This window comes from Nicotiana tabacum, chromosome 16 (assembly GCF_000715075.1).
Source record: "Nicotiana tabacum cultivar K326 chromosome 16, ASM71507v2, whole genome shotgun sequence".
NCBI classification, from domain to species: domain Eukaryota; kingdom Viridiplantae; phylum Streptophyta; class Magnoliopsida; order Solanales; family Solanaceae; genus Nicotiana; species Nicotiana tabacum.
This window is the reverse complement of record NC_134095.1, coordinates 81,072,060-81,097,188: the sequence shown is the minus strand read 5'-3', so window position 1 is coordinate 81,097,188 and position 25,129 is coordinate 81,072,060. Positions and strand designations below refer to the sequence as shown.

Genomic DNA, 25,129 nt, shown 5'->3' with positions numbered 1-25,129 from the left:
TTATCTGATTTATTATATATTTAAAACATGTTGTGCATGTTTTAACTTTTAACCGATTTTAGTATTTATGGAGTTATTTCTGGAACAAGTCACGATTGTCGTACACTTGTCGTTTTGGTATACATTGCGAATTGCGTCACATGAAATGCACCCACGATTTACAACATGTTTATTTTATTATTATTCGAAGTTATGATCGGGTCACATGAAATGCTCACCCGAATTGGGAGATTACGTATCATGACTATGCCACGGAAACCGTACCCATAGTCACGGTGATTTACTAATCGCGCCTAAAGCAAGCTACAATGTGCACAAGTTGATTTTTTTATAGTAAAGACAAAATTTAATCTTGTCATGACCCAAAATCCACCCGGTCGTGATGGTGCCTATAATGAAATTAGGCCAGTCGACACAACTCCCGAATCAACCATTTTCCAATAAAAGTTATTTTTTATACCATTTATAAACCAATAATCTCACAATGAAAATTTAAAAGAAAAGTGCAGAATAGTTACACAAGCCCGACATCGGGGTATCACTAGACCTGAGCATCTACCAAGGTCTGAATACAACAAGAGTCTAAAAATGGACTAAGTACAGTAATGAAAAATGAGAGGAAGGAAAGCAGTGCTACGAACGTCGTGCAGCTACCTTGCTAACTCCGACGACTCCGCCTCTGAGTAATCAACACCCGCTAACGGGTTCCGAAATACCTGAATCTGCACACGAGGTGCAAGGAGTAATGTGAGTACTCCAACCAAGCAGTAATAAGAGTAAATAAAGACTGAGCAATAGGAAACAATGAATCCACATTTATGATAAACTCAATAAGCACAACAGGATTTCAAATCAGAATACGAGTCAATCGTCTCATTTAAAATCCAGCTTTTGGTAAAAATCATTTGAAAATGCTTTATAACAGTTTCAGTAGGGGTTCAATACCGTAAAAAAGATGAAAACTATAATCGGCCCCTCGGGCAAAACATAGTTCGTATACAACCCCTCGGGCAAAACAGGAATCACAAACACCTCATAACATAAAAATCTCATTGGAAATAACAAAGCCAAATCAGTGATCGAATTCCGAACATCTCATAAAAACTCCAGCTTAAATGAAAGTATTAAAAGCATTGTTCAACATTTTCAACAGAGGCTCAGTATAAAGAGGAGTGGAAACAGCAATTACATAAAAACTAGCCCCTCGGGCAAAGCATCACCCATATATGTATACATCCCCTCGGGCAAGCATCTCAGTCAATCATGACTCAACTCTTACCGGTCAGCACTCACGCTCAGAACTTACACTCAATAGGTACCATATAGTAACACTGCGACGTGCAGCCCGATTCATATATCTAGTCGACTACGCTCACTAGGGGTGTGCAGACTCCGGAAGGGCTCCTACAGCCCAAGCGCTATATCGTTGCGGCGTGCAGCCCGATCCATAAATATATAATCCTCATATATATATATAGCCACAATCAGTACATAACTATTAAAATATGCTAAGGGAACAAAGCCCACTCGAAAATATCCAATTTACATCAAAAATCCCGAAATTGCTCAAACCCGGCCCCGAGCCCACGTCTCGGAATCCGATAAAAGTAACATCAATAGAATCCTCATCCTCTCACAAGTCTATACATACCAAGAACATCAAAATCGGACCTCAAATGGTCTCTCAAATCCCAAATTCTAGGTCTCAAATTACAAGCCCTAGTTCTTCAATACTAGGCTTAAATTCCATGATTAATTAGGTAGATTTCACATAAGAAACGAGTATAAAGTCCATAAATCTTACCTCCAAGTGATTCCCCTTGAATCCCTCTTCAATACTCTTCAAAAAGCTCCAAAAACGACCAAAAATGGTGGAAATAAACCCCAAAATCACGGACAAGACGACTATTTAAACATTCTGCCCAGGCCTGAAATCCTTCTTCACGAACGCGGTCAAAGCCTCGCGTTCGCGAAGCACAAAAGTACTTTAACCAGAATTTCCTCTTCGTGATCACGACTTGCCCATCGCGAACGCGATGCTTCCTCAGACTAAACATTCGCGATCGCGTTACACCACCCGCGAACGCGATGAATAAAAATGCCTCAAGTCCAGCTGACCAAATTTCTCTACGCGAACGCGATGACCAAACATCCAGCCCTTCGCAAATGCGTAGCCTTCCTCGCGAATGCGAAGGCTTAACTCCCAGCCTTCACCAACTAACCCTTTGCGAACGCGAGGGCCTACTCGCAAACGCGAAGGCCATTTCTCTGCAACACTGATCAGCAATTTTCTGCAATTCCAAACAACATGCAATGGTCCGATTGACCACCCGAAACTCACCCGAGGTCCTCGGTACCTCAATTAAACATGCCAATATATCCCATAACCTCATTCAAACTTGTTCCAACCTTCGGAACGCTCAAAGCATCATCAAAACACCAAAATCGCATCGGATTCAAGCCTAAGAATTCCAAGAACTTCCAAATTACGCTTTTGATCAAAAACCCAACCAAACCACGTCCGAATGACCTGAAATTTTGCACACACATCACAAATGACAAAACGGAGCTACTGCAACTTCCGGAATTCCATTCCGACCCCTATATCAAAATCTCACATATCAACCGGAAAACGCCAAAATTTCAATTTCGCCAATTCAAGCCTAAACCTTCCATGGACTTTTAAAATGCATTCTAATCCTGCTCCTAAGTCCCAAATCACCTAACGGAACTAACCAAATCATAAAAATTTCGATCTGAGATCATATACCAACAAGTCAAATCTTGGTCAAACTTTTCAAATTTTAAGCTTCAAACTAAGAATTGTTCTTCCAAATTCATTCTGATTACCCTGAAAACCAAAACTAATGATTTACATAAGTCATAATCCATCACACGGGGCAAGTCATGCCTGAGAACTGACAAGCAAGGTGCAAAATCTCAAAACAACCGGTCAGGTCGTTACATCCTCCCCTACTTAAACATACGTTCGTCCTCGAACGTGCCCAGAGTTGTTCCAAAAGCCAAGCAATCACTGAATAACCTTACCATGCACATACCCGGGGGTGATCCCACGTCACCCTATCTCGTATAGGTCCGATAACACAATGTAACTAAAATTTCACAGTCCAACCTAGCCCATGAACCTTAGAACCACATTTCCACTTCTGAAATCATCCACAAGATCAAAATCTCACATCTATACTCTAACTAAGCCCGAACAAGCTTTAATAACCCATACCCGCAACCTCGGTGCAATTACATGATATACCACATAACTCAAATGCTTGCAGCGATAACTTCTAATCACAGCAGCTGCACACAACCACCGAATATCGATAGAAAACCTCTTATCAACTAAAGTCTCATTCCAACACTTTCATAAATTGTCAATGATAAATGAAACACGCAGTAAGACATAACCGTTTTCTCAGATCAACAAGGTAAAAACCCACTTCTCCTTTGGCAAATACCATCGCAAATTTCTGCGCCGAACCTCGATGTTATCCTTCCAACATGCTGAAATTAAATCCGTTTGCAGTCATTAAAGATCCTGACGATCTCATCTAATCCAACACAACTACTCTGCTGACATTGACACATCAATACAGACTAAAGCCATGACTTGTGCAATCCGTGCACCAATAAGCCACAATCCGAACTTACTCAAATCATGAAAATGACTCAAATGAAAGAGTTGTACCGCAAGCTCACTAGTACCACCACAACACAAGGCTGAGAACCCGCCATACATTGTAGAAACAGAATACACGAATCTAACCCCGCAGGATCATACTTCCACATAGCTTTGCTCCAATGCGCGACCTCATCAAAACACTGGTCCACATGAGACACCTTAAGTTACTATGCTCAAAAGCGAAAATCGTGCACAATATGATGTCTACAACTAAAGCAATCATCATAACCACCGCAAGGAAATTACATAAAACCACACAACTCAAAAGGACATAACCGATACGCCATCCACCGAGCGATACCCAGTGCTCTTCCCCCTCGAATTCCACTGAGAGGCCCTAATAACACCGCACCACATTCCAACAAATCATAACGTCTCGTAACACAGAAAAGTAATTCATAAATCCCCCTGATTACTAATAGCTCCATAATAACCGAATCAACATACCCCTCACCAATGGCAACTCGAAGTCAACAAAGCCGTTTCGATGCAAAACACGCATCCATATAGGTCTACCAATGAACCACACATCAACTCTAGTCACACACATCAGATAAATAATCCTTCGAAGGTTCACAATGACTGAATCATAGCACACACTATCATCTGACTAACTTACCGACATCTTTACCGTCCACAACCACGAGCTAACCTATTTATGAGAACTTTTAGTCTCGCAGTCCGTAAAGCATACGAATTACCATATCTGAACCCAATTTCGCCGCTCGAATATACAACATACCTCTAATACTCAATCATTCCACGAGAGGTACACCTATAATTCTTCTATGCCACCTAGCCAACTTGAATACCATCAGATAAGATAGTGCCGAAATGCCAATAAAGCATCCATAACTCAAACACATCGCCCTTTCTGAAATGTATACCCTCATCAAGCCACACCAATCAGTAATCTCATTTATCTAGTCACCTGAAGCTACCCATGCTATCTAAGAATTTGTGACCTTCCTTTCAAATCTGAATCGTGTCCTTACACATGCAAATCTCAATCCTACACAACATACTGCATAAACCGTACCATCCTAGGATAACCACGAGAAATTCATATCCCTTCCGAGCCACAAGCAACTATGTACTCCACTAGCCAAGAACTTCCCATTGATCCCATCTAGAAGAAAATCACTATACATCCCATGCTCCTCACGCCAATAGGAAAAATATACCCCTCTAACTGTGGTGGAAACCATCTAGGACTCTACGGATTCCATTTGCACAACTCTAAATCATCAGGAGTGAGTCCTTCTAACTCAACCGAGCTACGCAGGTCACTAAAACCCAAAAGAATTGTCGCGTAACACATGTAGAACTCATTATCTCGTAAGCATCCAAGAACTAATCATATCCTTACCATACCGACTCGGCCTACTACCAAGCTATCCCATCTATCTGAGTTCCTTTCTGATTTACCTTCAACTTGATACTCCTTCTTGCTATAACATTACAATTCCTCAACCCAGACTTACCACACGAGACCCAAGCATAAATCCACACTGTCTTACGGTCCATAAGCCGCTGAATACTCTCTAGATATTCCCAACAGCACCACGTTCAAAATGCTTACCCTGAAGAGACTTCCTATGAATCCAAAGCCATTACTTTAACCTCCCTGATACTGATATATAAAATCCCATAATTAATATAGAAAATACCATAAGTCTTGACATCTTCCAATGAAAACTCAGTTTCTAGCCACATAAACAACTTCAAAATACCCAATTGTTACATGTAAAAGCTTGAACACATTAGAACCATTCTCGAGAATCATTCACTCTATTCAAACTGCAATTAGCCTGATCAAATGAACACAACCACCCGTGCCTCAATAGCACTCCAACACCGCAGAGTGTAACCTCATCCTAGAACAACCAAGCAACTTCCTGCTCTATGCACCGAGCATCCATTACCAACAACAACTCAAGAAATTCTGTGATTCTCATACACCTATGAAGCATGACATAACCTTTGTCAAAATTTTCCTTTACTCGAGCCATCCTCGGTCTCAATCTTTGTAAGCCATAATTGATCCACCCGCGTGCCTCAAACTGGAACCAACATAGCACATAACCGTGCAATCAACTAGTCAATAGCGAACTCCCCCACTTGGCTCGAAGCCATTGACCAAAACACACACAATAACTCGTAACGCATATACTCTATTGCTGCCATAATACCATAGGGAGATTTAAACTCAATCCTTCATAAGCGCGTGAAACACAAACCATCTGGTACTTTAAATCTTCTGCAAATCTCGCATTCATCCTCGCAACAGTCAAGACCAATCTCTTAAGCGGCCCAAATTCAAATTTCAACACTTATATTTCACTTCTAAATGAGATCTTCTAACAGACAACATGAGGATCACAAAACCTCAGAACACTCAACAGGAGATAACCCACCTGCTTTACCTCCAACTAACATTCCCGTATACCTTCCACTGTCATAAACATTATGCAGTCGCTTAATCTTCCTCAGTCTGAACTCATACCGCAACATGAAATTTACTTTACTCCCAACCAGGAAACATGAAAAGATTCTTCACATGCCCATAACTTGGGGCTAAACCTTGAATCAAGATGGAAATGAAGCACCTAATAGTTATTCTATCCTTCAGCAGATCCTTCTCATCGCTTCCAAATCATATGAATACATATTGTAGTCACATCACACTCATCACGTAACTATCTAGTCATTACTTCTACCAATAGGGCACTACCAAACATATAAGTTCAAAAACAGTTGCTCACACAATCAGCACCTCGATGCTCAAGCTATAGGAAAAATTCAGCCTCGAGTCCTCCAAACTAGCCCAACATCAACACACAGAGATCACATCTCGCCCCTCGATCAGGGAATCATAAGCCATCGATGCACATCCGATACCGAGCGCTCATACCGAGGATAAATACAGACGTCTCCATACCGATCCGCGAGACTCTACTAAACCTGCTCATGACTCGTGAGACCTATGTAACCTAGGCTCTGATACCAACTTGTCATGACCCAAAACTGACTCGGTCGTGATGGCGCCTATTGTGAAACTAGGCCAGCCAACACAACCCTCGAATCAACCATTTTCCAATAAAAGTTATTTTTTATACCATTTTTATACCAATAATCTCATAATGAAAATTTAAAAAAAAAGTGCAAAATAGTTACACAAGCCCGACATCGGGGTATCACTAGTCATGAGCATCTACCTAGGTCTGAATACAACAAGAGTCTAAAAATGGACTAAGTACAGTAATGAAAAATGAGAGGAAGGAAAGCAGTATTGTGAACGTCGTGCAGCCACCTTGCTAACCCCGACGACTCCGCCTCTAAGCAATCAACACCAGCTACCGGGTTCCAAAATACCTGAATCCGCACACGAGGTGCATGGAGTAATGTGAGTACCCCAACCCAGTAAGTAATAAGAGAAAATAAAGATTGAGCAGTAGAAAACAATGAATCCACATTTATGTTAAACTCAATAAGCACAACAGGCTTTCAAATCAGAATACGAGTTAATCGTCTCATTTAAAATCCAGCTTTTAATAAAAATCATTTGAAAATGCTTTCCAACAGTTTCAGTAGGGTTCAATACTGTTTATAATAAAAAGATAAAAACCATAATCGGCCCCTCGGGCAAAATAGGAATCATAAACACCTCATGATATAAAAATCTCAGTAGAAATAACAAAGCCAAATCAGCGATCGAATTCCGAACATCTCATAAAAACTCCAGCTTATATGAAAGTTGTTTAAAAGCATTGTTCAATATTTTCAACAGAGGCTCAATATAAAGAGGAGGGGAAACATCAATTACATAAAAACAAGCCCATCGGACAAAGAATCACTCATATATGTATACAGCCCCTCGGGCAAGCCTCTCAGTCACTCATGACTCAACTCTTATCGGTCAGCGCTCACACTCAGCACTCACACTCAATAGGTACCATATAGTAACCGCTGCGGCGTGCAGCCCGATCCATATATCTAGTCGACTGCCCTCACTGGGGGTGTGCAGACTCCGAGGGGCTCCTATAGCCCAAGCGCTATATCGCTGCGGCATGCAGCCCTATATATATATGGGGGGTGTGTCGACTCCGGAGGGGCTCCTACAGCCCAAGCGCTATATCGTTGCGGCGTGCAGCCCGATCCATAAATATATAATCCTCACAACTAGGCCATCGGCCTCTCTCAGTCATTAACCTCACCATCATACCCTCGGTCTATCTCAGTTATTAACCTCACAATCAGACCCTCGGTCTATCTCAGTTAATACCCTCACAATCAGACCCTCGGTCTATCTCAGTCATCAACCTCACAATCACTCGGACCATTAGTAAAACAGGGAACTCAGTCCAATCAGTTCTCACATTTTAAGAATTAAAGTGATAAAACCAGGTATAAACAATAAACAGGTAAATCATGACTGAGGATATGCTTTCAAAACAAATAGAGTGAGGAAAAATAGTAAAAATGTCCCTAAGGGTCTCAACAGGTCAGCACAAGGCCCCAGACATGGCATACAACCCAAAATATAATATCAATCTCTAAAATATGGAATATCATAAGATTTCAAATCACATACGCGACTTAACATTAGTACAGGACGGACCAATTCACAATCCCCAACAGTGCACGATTCCAAACTCTTCATCTATAATGTGTGTCACCTCATGCAACACAACGATGTGAAATTCAGGGTTTCAAACCCTCAGGACAACATTTACAATCATTACTTACCTCGATCCGGTCCAAACTCTAGCCCGCGATGCCTTTTCCCTCACTAATCGACCTCCGTATGCTCCAAATCTAGTCACAATCAATACATAACTATTAAAATATACTAAGGGAACAAATCCCACTCAAAAATATCCAATTTACATCAAAAATCCTGAAATGGCTCAAACCCGGCCTCTGGGACCATGTCTCGGAATCTGATAAAAGTCACATCAATAGAATACTCATCCTCTCACGAGTCTATACATACCAAGAACATCAAAATCGGACCTCAAATGGCCCCTCAAATCCCAAATTCCAGGTCTCCAATTACAAGCCCTAGTTCTTCAATACTAAGCTTAAATTCCATGATTAATTAGGTAGAATTTACATAAGAAATGAGTATAAAGTCCATAAATCTTACCTCCAAGTGATTCTCCTTAAATCCCTCTTCAATCCTCTTCAAAAGGTTCCAAAAACGACCAAAAATGGTGGAAATAAAACCCCAAAATTGCGGACAAGACGACTATTTAAACATTCTGCCCAGGCCTGAAATCCTTCTTCGCGAATGCGGTCAAAGCCTCGCGTTCGCGAAGCACAAAATTACTTTGACCAAAATTTCCTCTTCGCGATTGTGAAATGCCCATCGCGAGCGCGATGCTTCCTCAGACTAAACCTTCATGATCGCATTACACCACTCGCGAACGCGATGAATAAAAATGCCTCAAGTCCAGCTGACCAAATTTCTCTACGCGAACGCGGTCACTCTACAAGAACGCGATGACCAAACATCCAGCCCTTCGCAAACGCGTAGCCTTCCTCGTGAACGTGAAGGCTTAACTCCCAGCCTTCACCAACTAACCCTTCGCGAACGCGAGGGCCTACTCGCGAACGCGAAGGCCATTTCTCTGCAACACTGATCAACAATTTTCTACAATTCCAAACAATATGCAATGGTCCGATTGACCACCCGAAACTCACCCGAGGCCCTCGGGATCTCAACCAAATATGTCATCATATCCCATAACCTCATTCAAACTTGTTCCAACCTTTATAACGCTCAAAGCAATATCAAAACACCAAAATCACATCGGATTCAAGCCGAAGAATTCCAAGAACTTCCAAATTACGCAAAACCCAACCAAACCACGTCCGAATGACCTGAAATTTTTCACACACATCACAAATGACACAACGGAGCTACTGCAACTTCCGGAATTCCATTCCGACCCCTATATCAAAATCTCTCCTATCAACCGGAAAACGCCAAAATTTCAATTTCGCCAATTCAAGCCTAAACCTTCTACGGACTTCCAAAATGCATTCCGATCACGCTCCTAAGTCCCAAATTACCTAACAGAGATAACCAAATCATAAAAATTCCGATCCGAGATCATATACCAACAAGTCAAATCTTAGTCAAACTTTTCAAATTTCAAGCTTCAAACTGAGAACTGTTCTTCCAAATTCATTCTGATTACCCTGAAAACCAAAACCAACGATTTACATAAGTCATAATCTATCACACGGGGCAAGTCATGCCCGAGAACTGGCGATCAAGGTGCAATAGCTCAAAACGACCGGTCGGGTCGTTACAAATTTGACTGTTGATGATGGCTTTTTTTCAAATCACACTACTAAGATCATTGAATGTTGAATTCATTGTTTGGAAGAGACAAAGTTAACAATTGCCTAAGGCTTAACTAGAGTTAAACATTCACATTCCAATTACCGAATGTGGTTCAAGATTTGCACCAGACAAATTAAGGTAAAATCTTGATCACAATAGCAATACAGGATTTCATATGCAATAACATCTGTTATTTTTGCAAAGGGGACAAGAATAGAAAGATGAATGCAGCTAAACATAAACAACAAAAGCCAAAGTTGCCAACTTAAATGAAGGACAACCTGAGATTGACGTCAGTGCTAAAATAATTAACAAGATAATGAATTGTCATACCGGTAGTATCCCAGAGACCCAAATTCACAATCTTCCTATCTCAATAAGCAGACATGACTATTTTCCTTATAGATTATAATATTTTACCAATTTAGCACATGAAACAACACCTACTACACATGATTTCACTTTCAGAAAAATGGAAACACACATCTATCTCAAATGTTCAACAATCAAACCAACCAGTTATTGTTAGGCAAATTTCCTTTATTCTTTTAGATGTGAACAAAATGAGGAAACATTTAGAGTTATATGAAGGTATTATTCAATTTCTTGTATTGATAAGGTTCTATATCACTTCAATCAACTGAACTAAAATAAAAATCGACAAATCCGTACCGTGAACGAACAGAAAACATCAAAAAACAATTCCACCATATATACACAAATAAATTTCAGCAAATTTATAGCACATGGAGGTCCAAACAGCCATTACATTTCGAGATTGAGATAAATACCTCTAAACGGCAGTAGAGATAAACTTGAATAACCAAATAAAGGCGACGGGAAAGCTAGAGCTCAGCGAAAGTAGAAACAACAAAACACATCTTCAACTTCTAAAATCAAAATCAAAACTCAAACACCCAGAATTGGAGAGATAAAGCAACAAAAATCAGCAAAGCCTTCGAAACTCCATGTTCTCTCGATTTTCTTCTAGTTTTGAAACCTCTTTTCTCATTTTCAGCTTTCAAAATCTTTCAGAACTTCCAATTTCTTGTTTTTTTTTGTTTGTTGCTAAATGCTTTTGTGTGTGTGTATTTTTTATATGTGCAGGGAAGTGAAATGGATGGCTGACTGAGAAGTCGATGTACTAGGACCTATGGCTGGGGATTTTTGTTTTCAGGAAGGGGGAAGCCTGCTCATTATTTCTGATCAGCGAGAGAGGGGAGTCCATTCTTTTAGGGTAGTAATGGCGTTGGTCCTCTTTTTGTTTTAAGGGGATCTGATCTCTTTAATGTAGGGAATGATTAGGTTTAATGAGGGGGGAAGGGGCGTTGGGCCAGGCGGGTTAGGGGATATGGACCGGGTATTTGGAAGGGATTTGGGGCAGGCTTGTGGAATAATTGGGCTTGAAATAATGGCCCAATCCGATTTAGCTTAGCATCCATTTTCCTTCTTTTCCTTCTTTATTAGCCTTTTGCAAAATTAGCCACTTTAGACTCAAATTTTAATTTAAATCCCATTTTTGTATTGCTAGCCTATTTATTTATTTTACCTAATGATGGACTAATGCAACTAATTAATTAATTAACCTATGAATTGTAATTTTTGTTTTTTAGTTATTTAAGAGATGCATTTAACAATGTAATTAAATTCTAAATGCAATTAAGATCTAAAATGCCTATACAATGCAACATTGAACATTTTTTGGTATTTTTCTATTATTTTAAAATATTAAATATGCATAAAATGAAACTAAATAAAAAAACTCCTAAAATTCATTAAAATTATTTTTGGTCTATTTTAAGGAGTTATTTTCATGCGAGACAAAAATTAGGTGCTCACAAACCCTAGTGTGTAAACCTTATGGGTGATTAATTTTATGCTTGTTTATGAATGAGAATGTGTTATTTAGCAAGGTTCATGCTTCAATTGTGAAATTAATAGTTGCAAACATTGATTTATGCCAATTTGACTTAGGCTCTTCTTGAGAAAGAGAGTCTTAGTCTAGGTTAACTTGGCTAACAAGGAATTGGGTCAATTGAGAGATTGATTAACTCAATTAAAGGGTTCAACCTAGAGATAGTAATAACCCGACTTGAGCTCTTATCAACCATTTTGGTAGATACCTATTTGGACTTGAGAAAGCCAAATTGGGCAAAAACCACTCTCTGACCAAGAGGTATTGAGTGGGAAACATAGTATTGTGAGCTATAATACACCCCAATCAATAAAACCGCTTAAAAGTCTTTATTCAATTAGACAAATACCTAGGTCATGGTCACAGCCCTAGGCCTTTTTATATCTTTAAAAAACATTCAAAAACAATTTTCTCTAGTTTTATACTTTTAGATTTGCAATTCTTAGCATAGTTTTAGAAGTAAGAACAAAACTATATTTGTGGAAGTGCAATCTAGATACTTCACATACCCACTCCGAATATATACTACTAATTCCCATCTTTGCTCCCTGTAGATTCGATCACGATTCCTTGTTGGATTTTATTATTGCAAACGACCGTGTCATACCTCGTTAGAGGCGTGCATTTGGACGTGATCAAAAGGTATGATTCTTGTTAATTCTAATGAATTATTTCTCAAAATGAGTAGAAGCAGTTGCCTTTAAATAGGTGCAAGAAAAGTAAGTTAAGGATTTCATTTGGAGAAATATTATACGTCGATTTGGAGTTCCAAAGTAGATCGACTGTGACAATGGCACATAATTCATAGGTGCAGTCAGTGATTTCTTCCAAAGCTGGCAGATTAAACGAATCTCTTCTGCACCTTACCACCTAGTACCTAACGGGAAAGCTGAGTCGACAAATAAGGTTGTCATCAACAACTTAAAAAAGCGATTGGAAGAATCAAAAGGAAAATGGCCAGAAGTACTACCAGGTGTGCTATGGGCCTACCAAACAACGGCGAAAACTAGTATGGGCAAAACCCCATTTTCACTTGTATACGGAACTTAAGCTTTAATTTCGATGGAGATAGATGAACCATGCATGAGGTACAAACATACCACTGAAGCAACAAATGAGGAAGAGTTACAAGTATATTTGGATTTGATAGAAGAAATGTGGGAAGCAACACTAATTCGGATGACAGCTCAAAAGCAGATGATTGAAGGATACTATAGCAGGAAGGCCAACTTGAGGTACTTCAAGATTGGGGACTTCGTCCTCAGAAAAGGTGTTCCGGTCAACAAAAACGGCAAATACTAGAAAGTTGAGCCCAAATTGGGAAGGCCCATATGAGGTTATAGGCATTGCTGGAAAATGAGCGTACGTGTTGGACACTATGGATGGCAAGGTGTTACCATCACATTGGAATGCAGTCCATTTGAAGAAGTATTACTTCTAAAAGAGGTTAATAACCACGGTTAGGTATCACACAAGTTCGATTTTATTTTGTTCGTTTGAATTTTACTAACCATTTTAGATAATAAGCAAAAAGTTGTCTCGTACCAAATGTAGATATTAGATCCGAAAGACACACGAAATACTGAATTATTCTTGGTCTAGGTTACAACGTTTCTAGTGAAAAAATGATTATGCAGTCATCATCTAAAAGATTATCTCTGAGTCACGTATGTATTTTCCTTTTCAGGGAAAGGACCAAAAAAAGGAGTTGATCCAGTGTTCGTGATCTCATGCTTCAATGCTCTAACACTGGGGGGACTATGCATATAGAAGGATACACAAGGAAAGAAGATGTATACCAAGAGCATAGTTTAGCCAGAATCAAAATCTTGAAGAATTCTTGAAGAAAAAAATTTCAAAGGTGTTCAAACTTGAAAAAAAGATGCAAGATATTCCCACGAGCTTCTAGGTTAAGGCCATAAATTTAGTCACAGAAAGATATACCCGAATTTTTAAACCTGCTAAAAATAAAGTAGTTATGAAAATGTTGTACAAACATATTTATTTGAAAGTTCAAAAAATAAAACTTCCTCAAATCACTTTGTATCTACTTCATGTTCATATTTTTGCACCAATATGAAGATGAGACGTCATCTTCATCGGTGTTGTTAATATAAAAGGGCCCTCTTTTATAAAAACCCATATATATTAGAGTCACGAATTACTAAAGCATTTTGAATGCAAGAATAAGCTCAAAAAATCAAAGAACAGAGAGCATAATATGCAAAAAAAGGAAATAAGATGTTTATATCATCATCCCAAAAACAGGGGGAGAAAATCTTCCAAAAAATTATCCAAAACACAAAAGAATTCCAACAAAAAATCAAAAACAAAATATTTCAACAAAAAGTCAAGAGGGGAAGAACTAGGGAGCATCATCCACGGGTGAATAAGGATTAAATTTAGGAGATGAGGGTTGAACATCGGCTTCACCAAAGTAAGTCCATCACCCTTGGATCCTTCATCCTAGGGTGTAGAGACGCTTTGATGTCGTTGAGTCTGTGACGTATATTGCATCGGTTCTGAAAAGGGTATTGTGATACTTGAGAAACGGCCACAAAAAATTTCCACTATAAATACTTACCACTTCCCGAATATTCAATTGAGAATATTCCGAAAGTGGGGGGGGGGACTATTCGTATTGGTGGAAAAAAGGCATGGCACAGGAACCATCAATAAGGTGACATGTGGCATTTTCAATTATATGAGTTAAAGAATTCAAGAAGGTATGGGAGAAACACCCACGGAATTTCTCTGGGAAAGGAACCGGCTCTGACAGCTGGAAGAGAAGAAATAGGAACAAAATGTATATAAACCATTAAAGAGGGAAGATGCACGAATCTGTTATAAATAACGAAGGGAAATCGACATTAATTGTGGTTATCGAAAATCTTCAAGTATAAATGCTTCCATTGCAATTATATATGGTAATGGGGAGTCAAGGCAATTAATGCCATTAACAGACCCGAATTAAGTAAGAAAATTGTTATAATTGTGAACTCCTATATAAGGTTCTAGTCCTCATTTGTAATGGTATCTGATTATTATTGAAATATATGCAATTATTCTTTACTTTATTCATAAGGTTCTAACCCCAATTCTGGGAGTGATTACCAATCTATTTCAATTTTTCTTTCCTTGTCAATTATTTCCATTAGTTGTCATATTCTTCAAATTATTAAGAAATTGACGTAAATTTTGGTTATCAATAACCCGACTTCTTCTTGATATTGACATCGATCGAGAAATCTATTTTTGGGTTAAACAATAGAGATAGTCCCCCTCCTTTCTGGTGGCACATCTTTGTGTCACCGGAAAGTTGGTGAAGATTCCTTTCTTGATGGAAAATTTTTTGAACTCTTCTGAAACGTTTGTAACTCTTGATTAGACTAACTTCTCCTCGCATTTAATACACCGGACAAGTGTTACTCAACAATTTATAAATATTTTTATCGATTATTAAGGTAATCATGGCCATAATTTTAGCCACCTATTTCTTTACTTATACACCTCATTCTACCCCTTTCACTTCTAACAACTCCATAAACTCGCTCAACTTATTTGCTTTTAACTTACTTCTGCTTTCATCTCCCTTTGATTTTAACCTTTATCATCTTCTTACCATTATGGCTTCTTATGCTAACTCTTCTAAAAACTTTGGTCTTCTCTTTGGTGGGGGACTGAAGATGAGCAAAGACAAAGAGGTTGATGTTGATCCTCCCACGGTGAGCACCATCATCCCCAAGCATCTCAACACAACCAAGGACTTCGAAGAGAAGTTCCCCACTTCAAACTCTCAAACTTGGGATGTTGGTAAATATCCTTCTTCTATTCGCCCTTCTAGTGTTCCTGCTATGAAGGAGGACTGTGATTGCTACGACCTAAACATCATTTCTCCTGATCTGGTGGAGCAAGTAACCTTCACTAAGAAGGGCTTCACGTACGCTTACAGGTACCCCTTCACTTTGGGTACGTTTTCTTTGAGAGGGGGACTTGGCCCCGTGATTTTGGAGTTGTGCCACCGATACCAGGTTTGTTTAGCACATGTGGGCCCTTCGATGTGGCGAATAGTGGCCTGTTTGCGGTGGCTATTCCAGGAAATGAAGGAGCCTCTCACCTTTGCTTATATAATGAACCTCTACTCCCTCAAGATCTTTTATAGGGGAGTAATAATTTTCAACAAGCGTGGCCACCATGCGTTACTGACCAGCATGGATGATGACAATAACCATGGATGGGTGGAGCGGTTTGTCGTCATTTCTACCAGGGACATCATCTCATCCACAACTCCATCCTTCCCCGAGTCCTGGAATCGTTTATGTAAGTTCACAATTTATCTTATTCTCTAAAAATAGGCTGATTTATGTCATTGTTAACCCTTCTTTATCATTATTTCAGCAACTTGGTGGACACCTCCAAGGGTTAAAGTCCTTGACCTGTGGGTTTAGAAAATTCTGGATATCACCATGCCAAAGGCCCACCGGTGGAAGGAATTGGCCCCCAAATATGTGTGGAGGGCCAAGAACCACGGTAAACTGATTCTGCCTTCATTCCATCTTTGTACATAAGAAAACTGCCTAACCCTACCTTTTTGTTTGATTCAGGTCTCCCTCAGGGTTCTATCTCCATCCCTGAGGAGGATGTTTTGGTCAATCCCGCAGAGGCTGCAAGGTTGTTGAAGGAGTCTCTCACCCCGAACAGGTGCCTTTTGGGTCTACTTCCGGTGTAGGTGATTTTTCTTGGAGTCCCCGTCCAAAGAACAAGCAACCAAAAAGGCGACGTTCTTCCTCGACCGAGGGTAAAAATAAGAAAATGAAGGGAGTCGCGCCCGAGCCAGTCACAACCATTGTGGTTATTGATGATGATGGGGAAGCCAGTAATGAAGAGGCTTCTCTTCAAAGGAGACAATGATCTTCATCATCTCAACATAATGCTCAGTCTGAAGAGCTTAGAACCCTAACCGAGGATGATGCCCGAGCGATCTAGGGAGAATTTGACTTAGTAGAGAATGTTAATTCTCCATTTTCAGTCCCAGTCATTGATGCCGATACTATGAGGCCGAGTACCGGGCCTCTTCTGCCTTCGGTTGGTGAGCAAGCAACAAACATCACTACCTCTGCCGCAATTGCTTTTTAACCTACAATATCATCAGCTTCATCTCCTTCGACGCTGGCCATACCTTCATTACCAGCAATTGCTACATCTCCCCCACTGGCCGAAAATGCCCGAGAGGAGGATATCCCTCCTCCCTAGTCCCCTGACCACAGTAATTTGGGACACAACTACTCGACCCCTTCTACAGATCCCTAGGGGAGGAGTGTCTCCTTCTTGATATCCACGGAATGGAACTTGTTGTCCCAGCCGGTAGAACTCATCAATTATCTGAAGCTGCTGGCTTTAGAGAAAGATAAGAAGAAACTAAACTCTCTTTCGGGGGAGTGTATGACAAATAACGCAGTGCACAATGCAGCATCAGTATTATACTTGTTCTCTTTACTGCTTGTTTCTTCTTGACTTGCTATGACAGGATTTCTAACTTGGGTATTTGCTTCGCATGCTAATTTCCTTGCCTCCGATGGCCTTCAAAAATTAATCCTCGATAAAGAGGGACTTAAGTCTGAGCAGGATCAACTGTTGACCGAGAGGGATCAACTCATCGCACGCTTCCTGGTATTAGAAGTGAAGGCTGCTGAAGCGAGTGATCTCGAGGCCCTATTGCAACTTAGCGAGTAGGAGGTAGTGGCTCTTAGTCAAGAAGCTTCTCAATTAAATGTTCAATTCTAAGAAGTTAAGGCTAAGTGTTCTGAAGTTCAAGATGTCGTGCTTGTTGCTGCCGAGTGCGAGACTACCTCCATTGAGCGAGTGAATAACTTGGAGGCAGCCTTGAATTCCAAGGTTGAAGAGGCTATTAGCGCCATGAGATCCGAGCGACATGGTATTTTGACCGAAATTGCTCGGCTTAAATCAGAACTTCAGCGTCGAGGGGGTTCTCTTATCATTGAAAAAACACCCTCTAAGTATCATACAAGGAGGAAACCTTTGGAAGATGCCAAAGCGGGCGTTATTAATATTGACGATGAGATTGCTAAGGCCCGAGAGCTGGAGGTAACTGCTCGAGGACGCCTTCCGGCTCCGCCTGATGCAACTGACTCTTCTATTTTCAGTTCAAAGTACTCAGGAACCGAGGAGGAACTTGAAGAGGATAATGATGAAGGCCAAGATGCTACTTTATCTCAAAAATATAAAGAGATATCTCTATCACTGGAAATTCTTTTTTTTTCCTTTTTAATATTCTTCCTTTATGTTTATTATGATTTTAGTTATGTGTATATATAAGACTTTTCTCATCATAATTCTAATTATAAGTCTTATATTTTTTATATTTTCCCGTAAATTTATATTTTATTTCTTTTTTTGTTCCTTGCTTATCTAATTGTATTATCTAGTACTTAATATTATTAAATTTTCATACATTTTTAATAAATTGTTAATTTAATATTATAAGATGAATATAATATTTTATTACTCTTGAAATTTAATTTGACTTTATCATGTATGACTTTTTCATAATTATTTGATATATAAATTTTTTAATAATATTTTCGAGTATTGTTTATTTATTTAATTTTATCAAATAAATGTAAAGTGTGGATAGAATCCCATTGTATCTATTCTCCTTTTTATACATTAGTTTTGTTTTACAATTTTTTGATTTTTTTCTTAGTGTATCTCTAATACGAATATTATTGTATTATTTTTCTAAATAGATGGTGCTGAATTATTCAAAGGTTAAATGGAGAAGTTCTTTTAATATATGTTATAAATATACTAATAATTGTAATAAGTATTATTTTTGAATTATTTTCAATAAAAAATTAAATTGAATTCTTCTTCCCGTTTGTATTTAATATGAAAGTTTAATTTTTTTATTAAGATTACTACATAAGAAGTTAAATTATATCTTTATATATTTTATTTATTTCTTAAAATTATTTTTTATGTTTTTGTCTTTAGTTTTATCTTATCCATATAGCATATAGCATGACCATATGAATTATTATTTAAAAACTTTCATTATTTTATATATCTCTACATTGAAGTTATATATTTATATATTTTTTCCTTTTTATAATAGTTTCCTTATAAATTTATAGATATTTCATTTTTTAAAATTTAAATTCAAAAAGAGTAACTAATTATTAACCAACATAACTAATTTTGTCAAAATATTTGACACTTGTTGAATTTTTATTGTGACACGTGGTACTATCATATTGATTAGCTTTTCTTATTCTATATAGATAGATAGATAGTTTTCTTATAAATTTATAGATATTCAATTTTCTTAAATTTAAATTCAAATAGAGTAAGTAATTATTAACCAATATAACTAATTTTGTCCAAATATTAGATATTTGTTAATTTTTTGTTGCGCCACTTGGTACTATCACATTGATTAGCTTCTCTTATTTTATATAGATAGATTTTTATCACATGAAAATTATACCCCCAATTCCGTCCCTCAGCTCTTTTTACCTTGTCAATCATTTCTTATTGGAGAAGGAGGAATCGAATCCTTTAAATGAGGGGAACCTATTTGTTTTACACTTTTAATATATTTATTTTAGATATGAATTTCAAAAGAGATTGAAAAAAAAAGTATTTGGTCTAGTGGTATGATTCTCGCTTAATTGGGGTACGAGAGGTCCGTTTGTCTTCAGTCTTATAATTTTGATACAAATTGTCAACTATTTATCAAAAACCATAAAGCTTATAAAATATTAATAAATTCATGTAGCAGATGTTGTGATTATTAATTTCTCAAATGCAATTTTCTTTTTTCTCTCCATCCAATCTCTCTCTCTATATATATAAGAGGGTCACTAAAATTTGATGTGGCACCTCTCATCATTCAGAATACATATTTTTCTTTTTTCTCGGTTTTTTCGATTTTTACCCTATTTTCCTATTTATTTGCTATACTAAAAACCAAAAGTCACATATTAACTTCTATTAATTACGCCTGTCTTTTTAATTTTTTTTTTCGTTCTTTTTTGGCGACTTACCCTTCTGAAAACATTTTTCGTATATTTTCTCGAACGCTTCACTGAAAAGGCACCGCACCAGGGATGACCCTTCCATAAAGCAAGTAAAGCAACCGCTTTAGGCCCCACATTTGTGGGGCCCCATTTTTTGTTACATGTAATAGACTATGTATAAGTTTAAAAAATGATTATGTGAAGTGCAAAAGTTTGATTTCTTTCTTTATCAAGTAAACAGAACAAGGATTTGCAATTGTTATGATTTCTACCACGAACAATTGCACTTGAAGTGAATATCAAACCCGAATTTCATAAGAAACGTATGATATATAGGAAGTAACATTTAATGAGAATGTTGATAATAAAATCTCAAAATCTTTTGAAGAGTCCTTTGGAGTTGGTTACTTTATACATAGTAGACAATGTTAATTTTTTCACTTCAAAATAGATTTGAACAATTCGAAGCATATGAAAGTATTTTTGATTTTCTATTTAGTGGTAAAAATTAAGATCACTAGATGATACAAATTTGAAAAAATATTACCTTAATCTTGAATATTACTTAAGCATAATAATAAATTCGATATTGATGGTTTAAATTTATTTTCGGAATTTAAAATATTAAGAAAAATAGTAGAATTAGAAGATAACAGTTTAATTGATACATTCGGTCAAATAAAAAGATTTGATTCTTTTACCAATGCCTATATTACTTATGGAATAATGTTAATAACTCTTGTTACTGTAGCTTCAGCGGAAAGTGATTTTCAAAATTAAAATTGATAAAATCTAACCTAAGATCAACAATGTCTCAAGAAAGGTTAAACGGATTAGCTTTATTGTCAATTAAAAAACACTTATTAGGAGTTATTGATTATAAGAAAATTATTAATAACTTTGTATCTAAGAAATACTAGAAATATAGATTTCAAATAAATAAATAATTTTTTTTAAAAAAAAAGTTAAGGCCCCTCATAAAGTTTGGCTTTAGGCCACAAAACTCGTCGGGCCGCCTCTGCACCGCACCCGTTGAAGAAACCAAAAAGTTACATTTTGAGTTTAGGGTTTTGATGGGTTGGTTGGGTAGTCACTTTGCTGCTAAAGTTTCTATATCTTTGGTATTTATGTATATATTCTTGTGCATTTTTAATTTATTTTACTATTTGGTGTTTTACTTTTTGTTCCTTATTCTTCTTCTTTTTTTAAATGACTGAGTTAATTGGGTCATAAAAAGAGTTGGATTAGCATTAGTTCAATTACTCTAACTAATTTTTTGGTTAGCTTTTTATGAAGTTAATTTTTCATATGTGCTTTGTTGCGTTTTTAGTACTTTCTGTTAAAAATGGATTTGACATTATGAATGATTTTAAAAATTATGATGCAAACAAGACAGGTTGTTGGGTCTGTAGCTAGTTTTCTTCGTCCTTGATGCCTCTAATCTGTCAACAAATATATTGGCAGAGGCACCGTTGCAAAGAGCAAACTCAATACCAAATCAAGTACTTATCATGAAAAGGTTAGAAATGTATAGAATCACTTCAACTTTCGTACTATTTTTAGTTCGTCTATGTTCTTACTTCTTTTTATCTTGAATCTTGATATTGTTTGACTATTTGAATTAACAGGATTTTTATTTTCGAAGGTCCCACGAAACGTATCTTTCTTTTTTTTTCCTCAACTTTTACTTTTTCTTAATTTTCCCATTTATTTTTGGAAGCATCTTAATTATAAGGAATTTTTACCTCCTATAGCAAATGTTAACACCTTATTTATTTTAAATAAATACCATTCAAAAAAATTATATTCTATAGATATCTTTTAATGTTTATAGCAAAATATTTAATTTTGGTTACCTCCTACCCCTAAGCCACTAAATACGCTATTCAGTTACACGATTTTCTTTTCTCTCTTTACTTTGATACGCTATTCAATAATGAAAGCAGTAAGTTTCCTCTTTATCAATTAGTCTACTTTGAACAGCTCCGGCACCATCTCCGGACCAAGGCGACGCGTTTTCAAAGATTTCTCAAGCAACTTATATCGGTCAGATTGGGATTGACATTTACCAAAGTGGACCTATTAGTCTATCTTGTCTTCTTTGTCTCCTGAATAAAGTGCTTCTCTGGCTTCAATGAAGTGCTTCTCCATATTGGGATTAACCACTAGTAGCACAACGAGAACAAGAATAACTGCTTCAATCCCAATCATTGAGTTTCTGAAAGCCTTATAAGAATCTGAAGAAACAGCGTAATTTGGGAACCCTGATCTTCCTCTTCAACACTGTCTGAGCCAACGACTTATTTGGGAACCCTTTTCACTACCGGCTTCCGATGAACAGCGGATTCGCCGGAAATTAGGGTTTGTTATTGAACAAAGACAACGGAATTTTGGGGCTGAGCAACTTGATTTTCTGTTAATATATTTCAATGAATTTTCATGTATTTCATTGTATTCATTGTTTTTTTTCATTGTAATTCAATGTATCTCGTTGTATTACATGTATTTCATTGCATTCACTGTCTTTTTTTCATTGTATTTTAATGTATCCCGATGTATTCTATGTATTTCATTATATTCACTGTCTCGCTATATGCCATGAATGTATTCATATGTTTTTTTTAATTAATATAATTGATGTATTCAAATGTATTATATAATTTCTCTGAAGATTGCTATGTTTTTGGGTTATTTTTCGGTTGAGAATCTTTTTTATAACTGAAAATAAAAAATTTGTGTGTTATAATTGAGTTTGTTGAGTTATATTAGGAGTCTATTATGTTAATTGATTCATTTTCCGTTTTAAAAACAGTGTAATCCCCCATTTTACGCCGTCAATACAGTCAAATATAATAATCTGTCCAGTTGTATCCCATGTTTCACTCTATGAATACAGTCGAATACAGTCGAATACAACAACTGATTAGCTGGACTTCCCTGATTCACTCCTATTTTTGCTACTGTATTCATGAATACAATAGCTTAAATACATCAAATACATCTTATAACCACAGAAAAGGTATCTATAATCCGTAATATAGCAAACGGTATCTATAGATAACTAATTACTACCAACAGATAGTGCTTTATGAAAATTTCTCTAATTATAAACCATCATTCCTCTTAATGAAAAGTTGGCCCCGTTTTATTTATTCCTCTTTAAAAATTAATCCCTCTATGGTTGTTTCTCCTCTCTGTTCCATTGTTCATCACTCTACATTTGTTTGAGAATCCACAAATATTATTGGTACTCTTTCGATCTTCTCTTTTTGGAAGTCAAGGTACGCCTTTTTTTCTTTCCGTGTTTAGTTGCCTTCACTATAATATACTTCCCCTATTTTATTTCCACATGACTTTAAAATATTAATCATTATGAATATGCAATCAGTCCGTTTGTCATTTCAGTTCATAGTTGAAGATATATGCATACTGAAAGGCTGGAACCTGCATGAGCTAAAGTTGCTAAGCACCATCCACCTTATGCTTTCAACTTTCAAGAGTTAATAACCGAAGGTAAATGGATCCCCAGCCATATGCATCTCAAAACATAATACCACCCAAACCCTCAGACATTGATCAAGATATTCCCAAACATAACAACCTTATGATCAAACCAACTTTCAAAGAAATGTTATCCATCTCTAATCCAATGCTCTTCACACCTTGTGATAACCACCCCGACATGGAATTCCCAAAATTTGGCTCAGAAAAACATATGGTTGATCACTCAACATTAACACAAACACGAGGTATTAAATTCATCTCGCTCGCAGAAGAAGAGAAGCAAGGAATTTATGAACCATGGAAAAATTCTATCATTGTGAAACTAGTGGGGAAACACATATTACACCACTACTTAAAGAAACAAATTCAAGAAATATGGAGGCCAATGGAAGATTTCCAATTGATTGATCTCGGAGAAGACTACTACATAAGTAAATTCAAGAGAAAGGAGAATATGGATAAAGTTGTACAACAAGGGTCTTGGTTCATCGATGGGCACTTTCTCTCCATTACAAGATGGAAACCAAATTTTGTAGCTACAAAAGAGAAAGTGACTAAATCGGCAGTATGGGTTAGACTCCGTCAATTGCCTACAGAATTTTACGATGGGAAAATTCTTGAAAAAATTGGAAATGCAATTGGCCGTCTACTGAAAATAGATGGTTGTACATCAACCACCTTGAGGGGTCTCTATGCAAGACTGTGTGTGGAGCTTCCGTTGGAAATCACAGTCCAACCCTTTCTCTATGTTGGCCACCACAAACAAATAATCCATTATGAAAGAGAAAATTTTCTTCGTAAAAATTGTGGACAACTGGGACACATAGCAAAACAATGTACTTATATTTTACATAGTACCAAAGACAATGTGGAACCAAACATAGGAGCAATCAACAACAACAAAGGCAAAGGAAAATCAAGAAGAATGGAAAACAGTGTCTTTTACTAAAAGAAGGCAACAAGGTGCAAGAGGCAATCAAAAACACAATAATACAAATCCGATCAAAAACTCCAATGGCCCAGGTATCTTAGTCAAATTGTTCAATGCCAACACTATTAAGTACTTAGATACACAAATATTGTAATATCAATCTAAAGATCATAAGAATGCTACTTCTTCATTAGATAGGAACAATTCAAAAACTACGACCATCATGGTTGAAGAACAAACCAACTTGACAACAAAAAACAACTTTTCCCTTCTAAGTGAAGAGCCAATGGTTTGGAAGAAACCACCAAGGGAGAAAAAAATTCTAAATAAAAATGCCAATAATTGCCATGTAATTGAACAAATGTCCTCATCTAACGAGGATATTGACATGTTGGAAATAAAAGTGTCTTCCCCTAATAATACTACTAATCAAATTAAAAATGTTGCCATGCAAAATAATCATCTAACTGACAAAACTACCTGTCACGACCCGGATTTCCCACCCTCAGGAGTCGTGATGGCGCCTACTAATGAGAGCTAGACAAGCCAATCCTTAACTACTTACATCGTTAACAATTACTTCTTTTAAAAATTATCGGCGATAGCATGAACGCAACGAAATTAAATAAATATGCGGAAGACTTAAAATTAAAGAAAACTGAACAATAATGCGAGAATCAACATATGC

The 25,129-nt window shown here is 37.2% G+C and overlaps 1 protein-coding gene and 1 long non-coding RNA gene across 3 annotated transcripts; one reads left to right on the top strand and one right to left on the bottom strand.

Moving 5' to 3' along the window:
• Window positions 1-457: 457 nt before the first annotated feature.
• Window positions 458-11,317, bottom strand: LOC142170719 (uncharacterized). Of its 2 annotated transcripts, XR_012700122.1 has the most exons (4): window positions 10,844-11,317; window positions 8,292-9,904; window positions 7,011-7,072; window positions 458-722 (listed from the first exon to the last, which is right to left on the bottom strand). It is a non-coding gene; the product is annotated as an uncharacterized LOC142170719 (long non-coding RNA). The 2 variants fall into 2 exon arrangements; XR_012700121.1 differs by lacking the exon at window positions 458-722 and having other exon boundaries at window positions 6,386-7,072.
• A 12,206-nt stretch (window positions 11,318-23,523) lies between these two features.
• LOC142170300 (uncharacterized) lies at window positions 23,524-24,459 on the top strand. Its single transcript, XM_075232179.1, has one exon. The coding sequence runs from the start codon at window positions 23,524-23,526 to the stop codon at window positions 24,457-24,459; it is 936 nt and encodes a 311-aa protein (XP_075088280.1).
• Window positions 24,460-25,129: the final 670 nt, after the last annotated feature.

Coding starts and splice junctions, on each gene's coding strand:
- LOC142170300 (XM_075232179.1), top strand. CDS start 23,524: ATGGATCCCCAGCCATATGCATCTCAAAACATAATACCACCCAAACCC.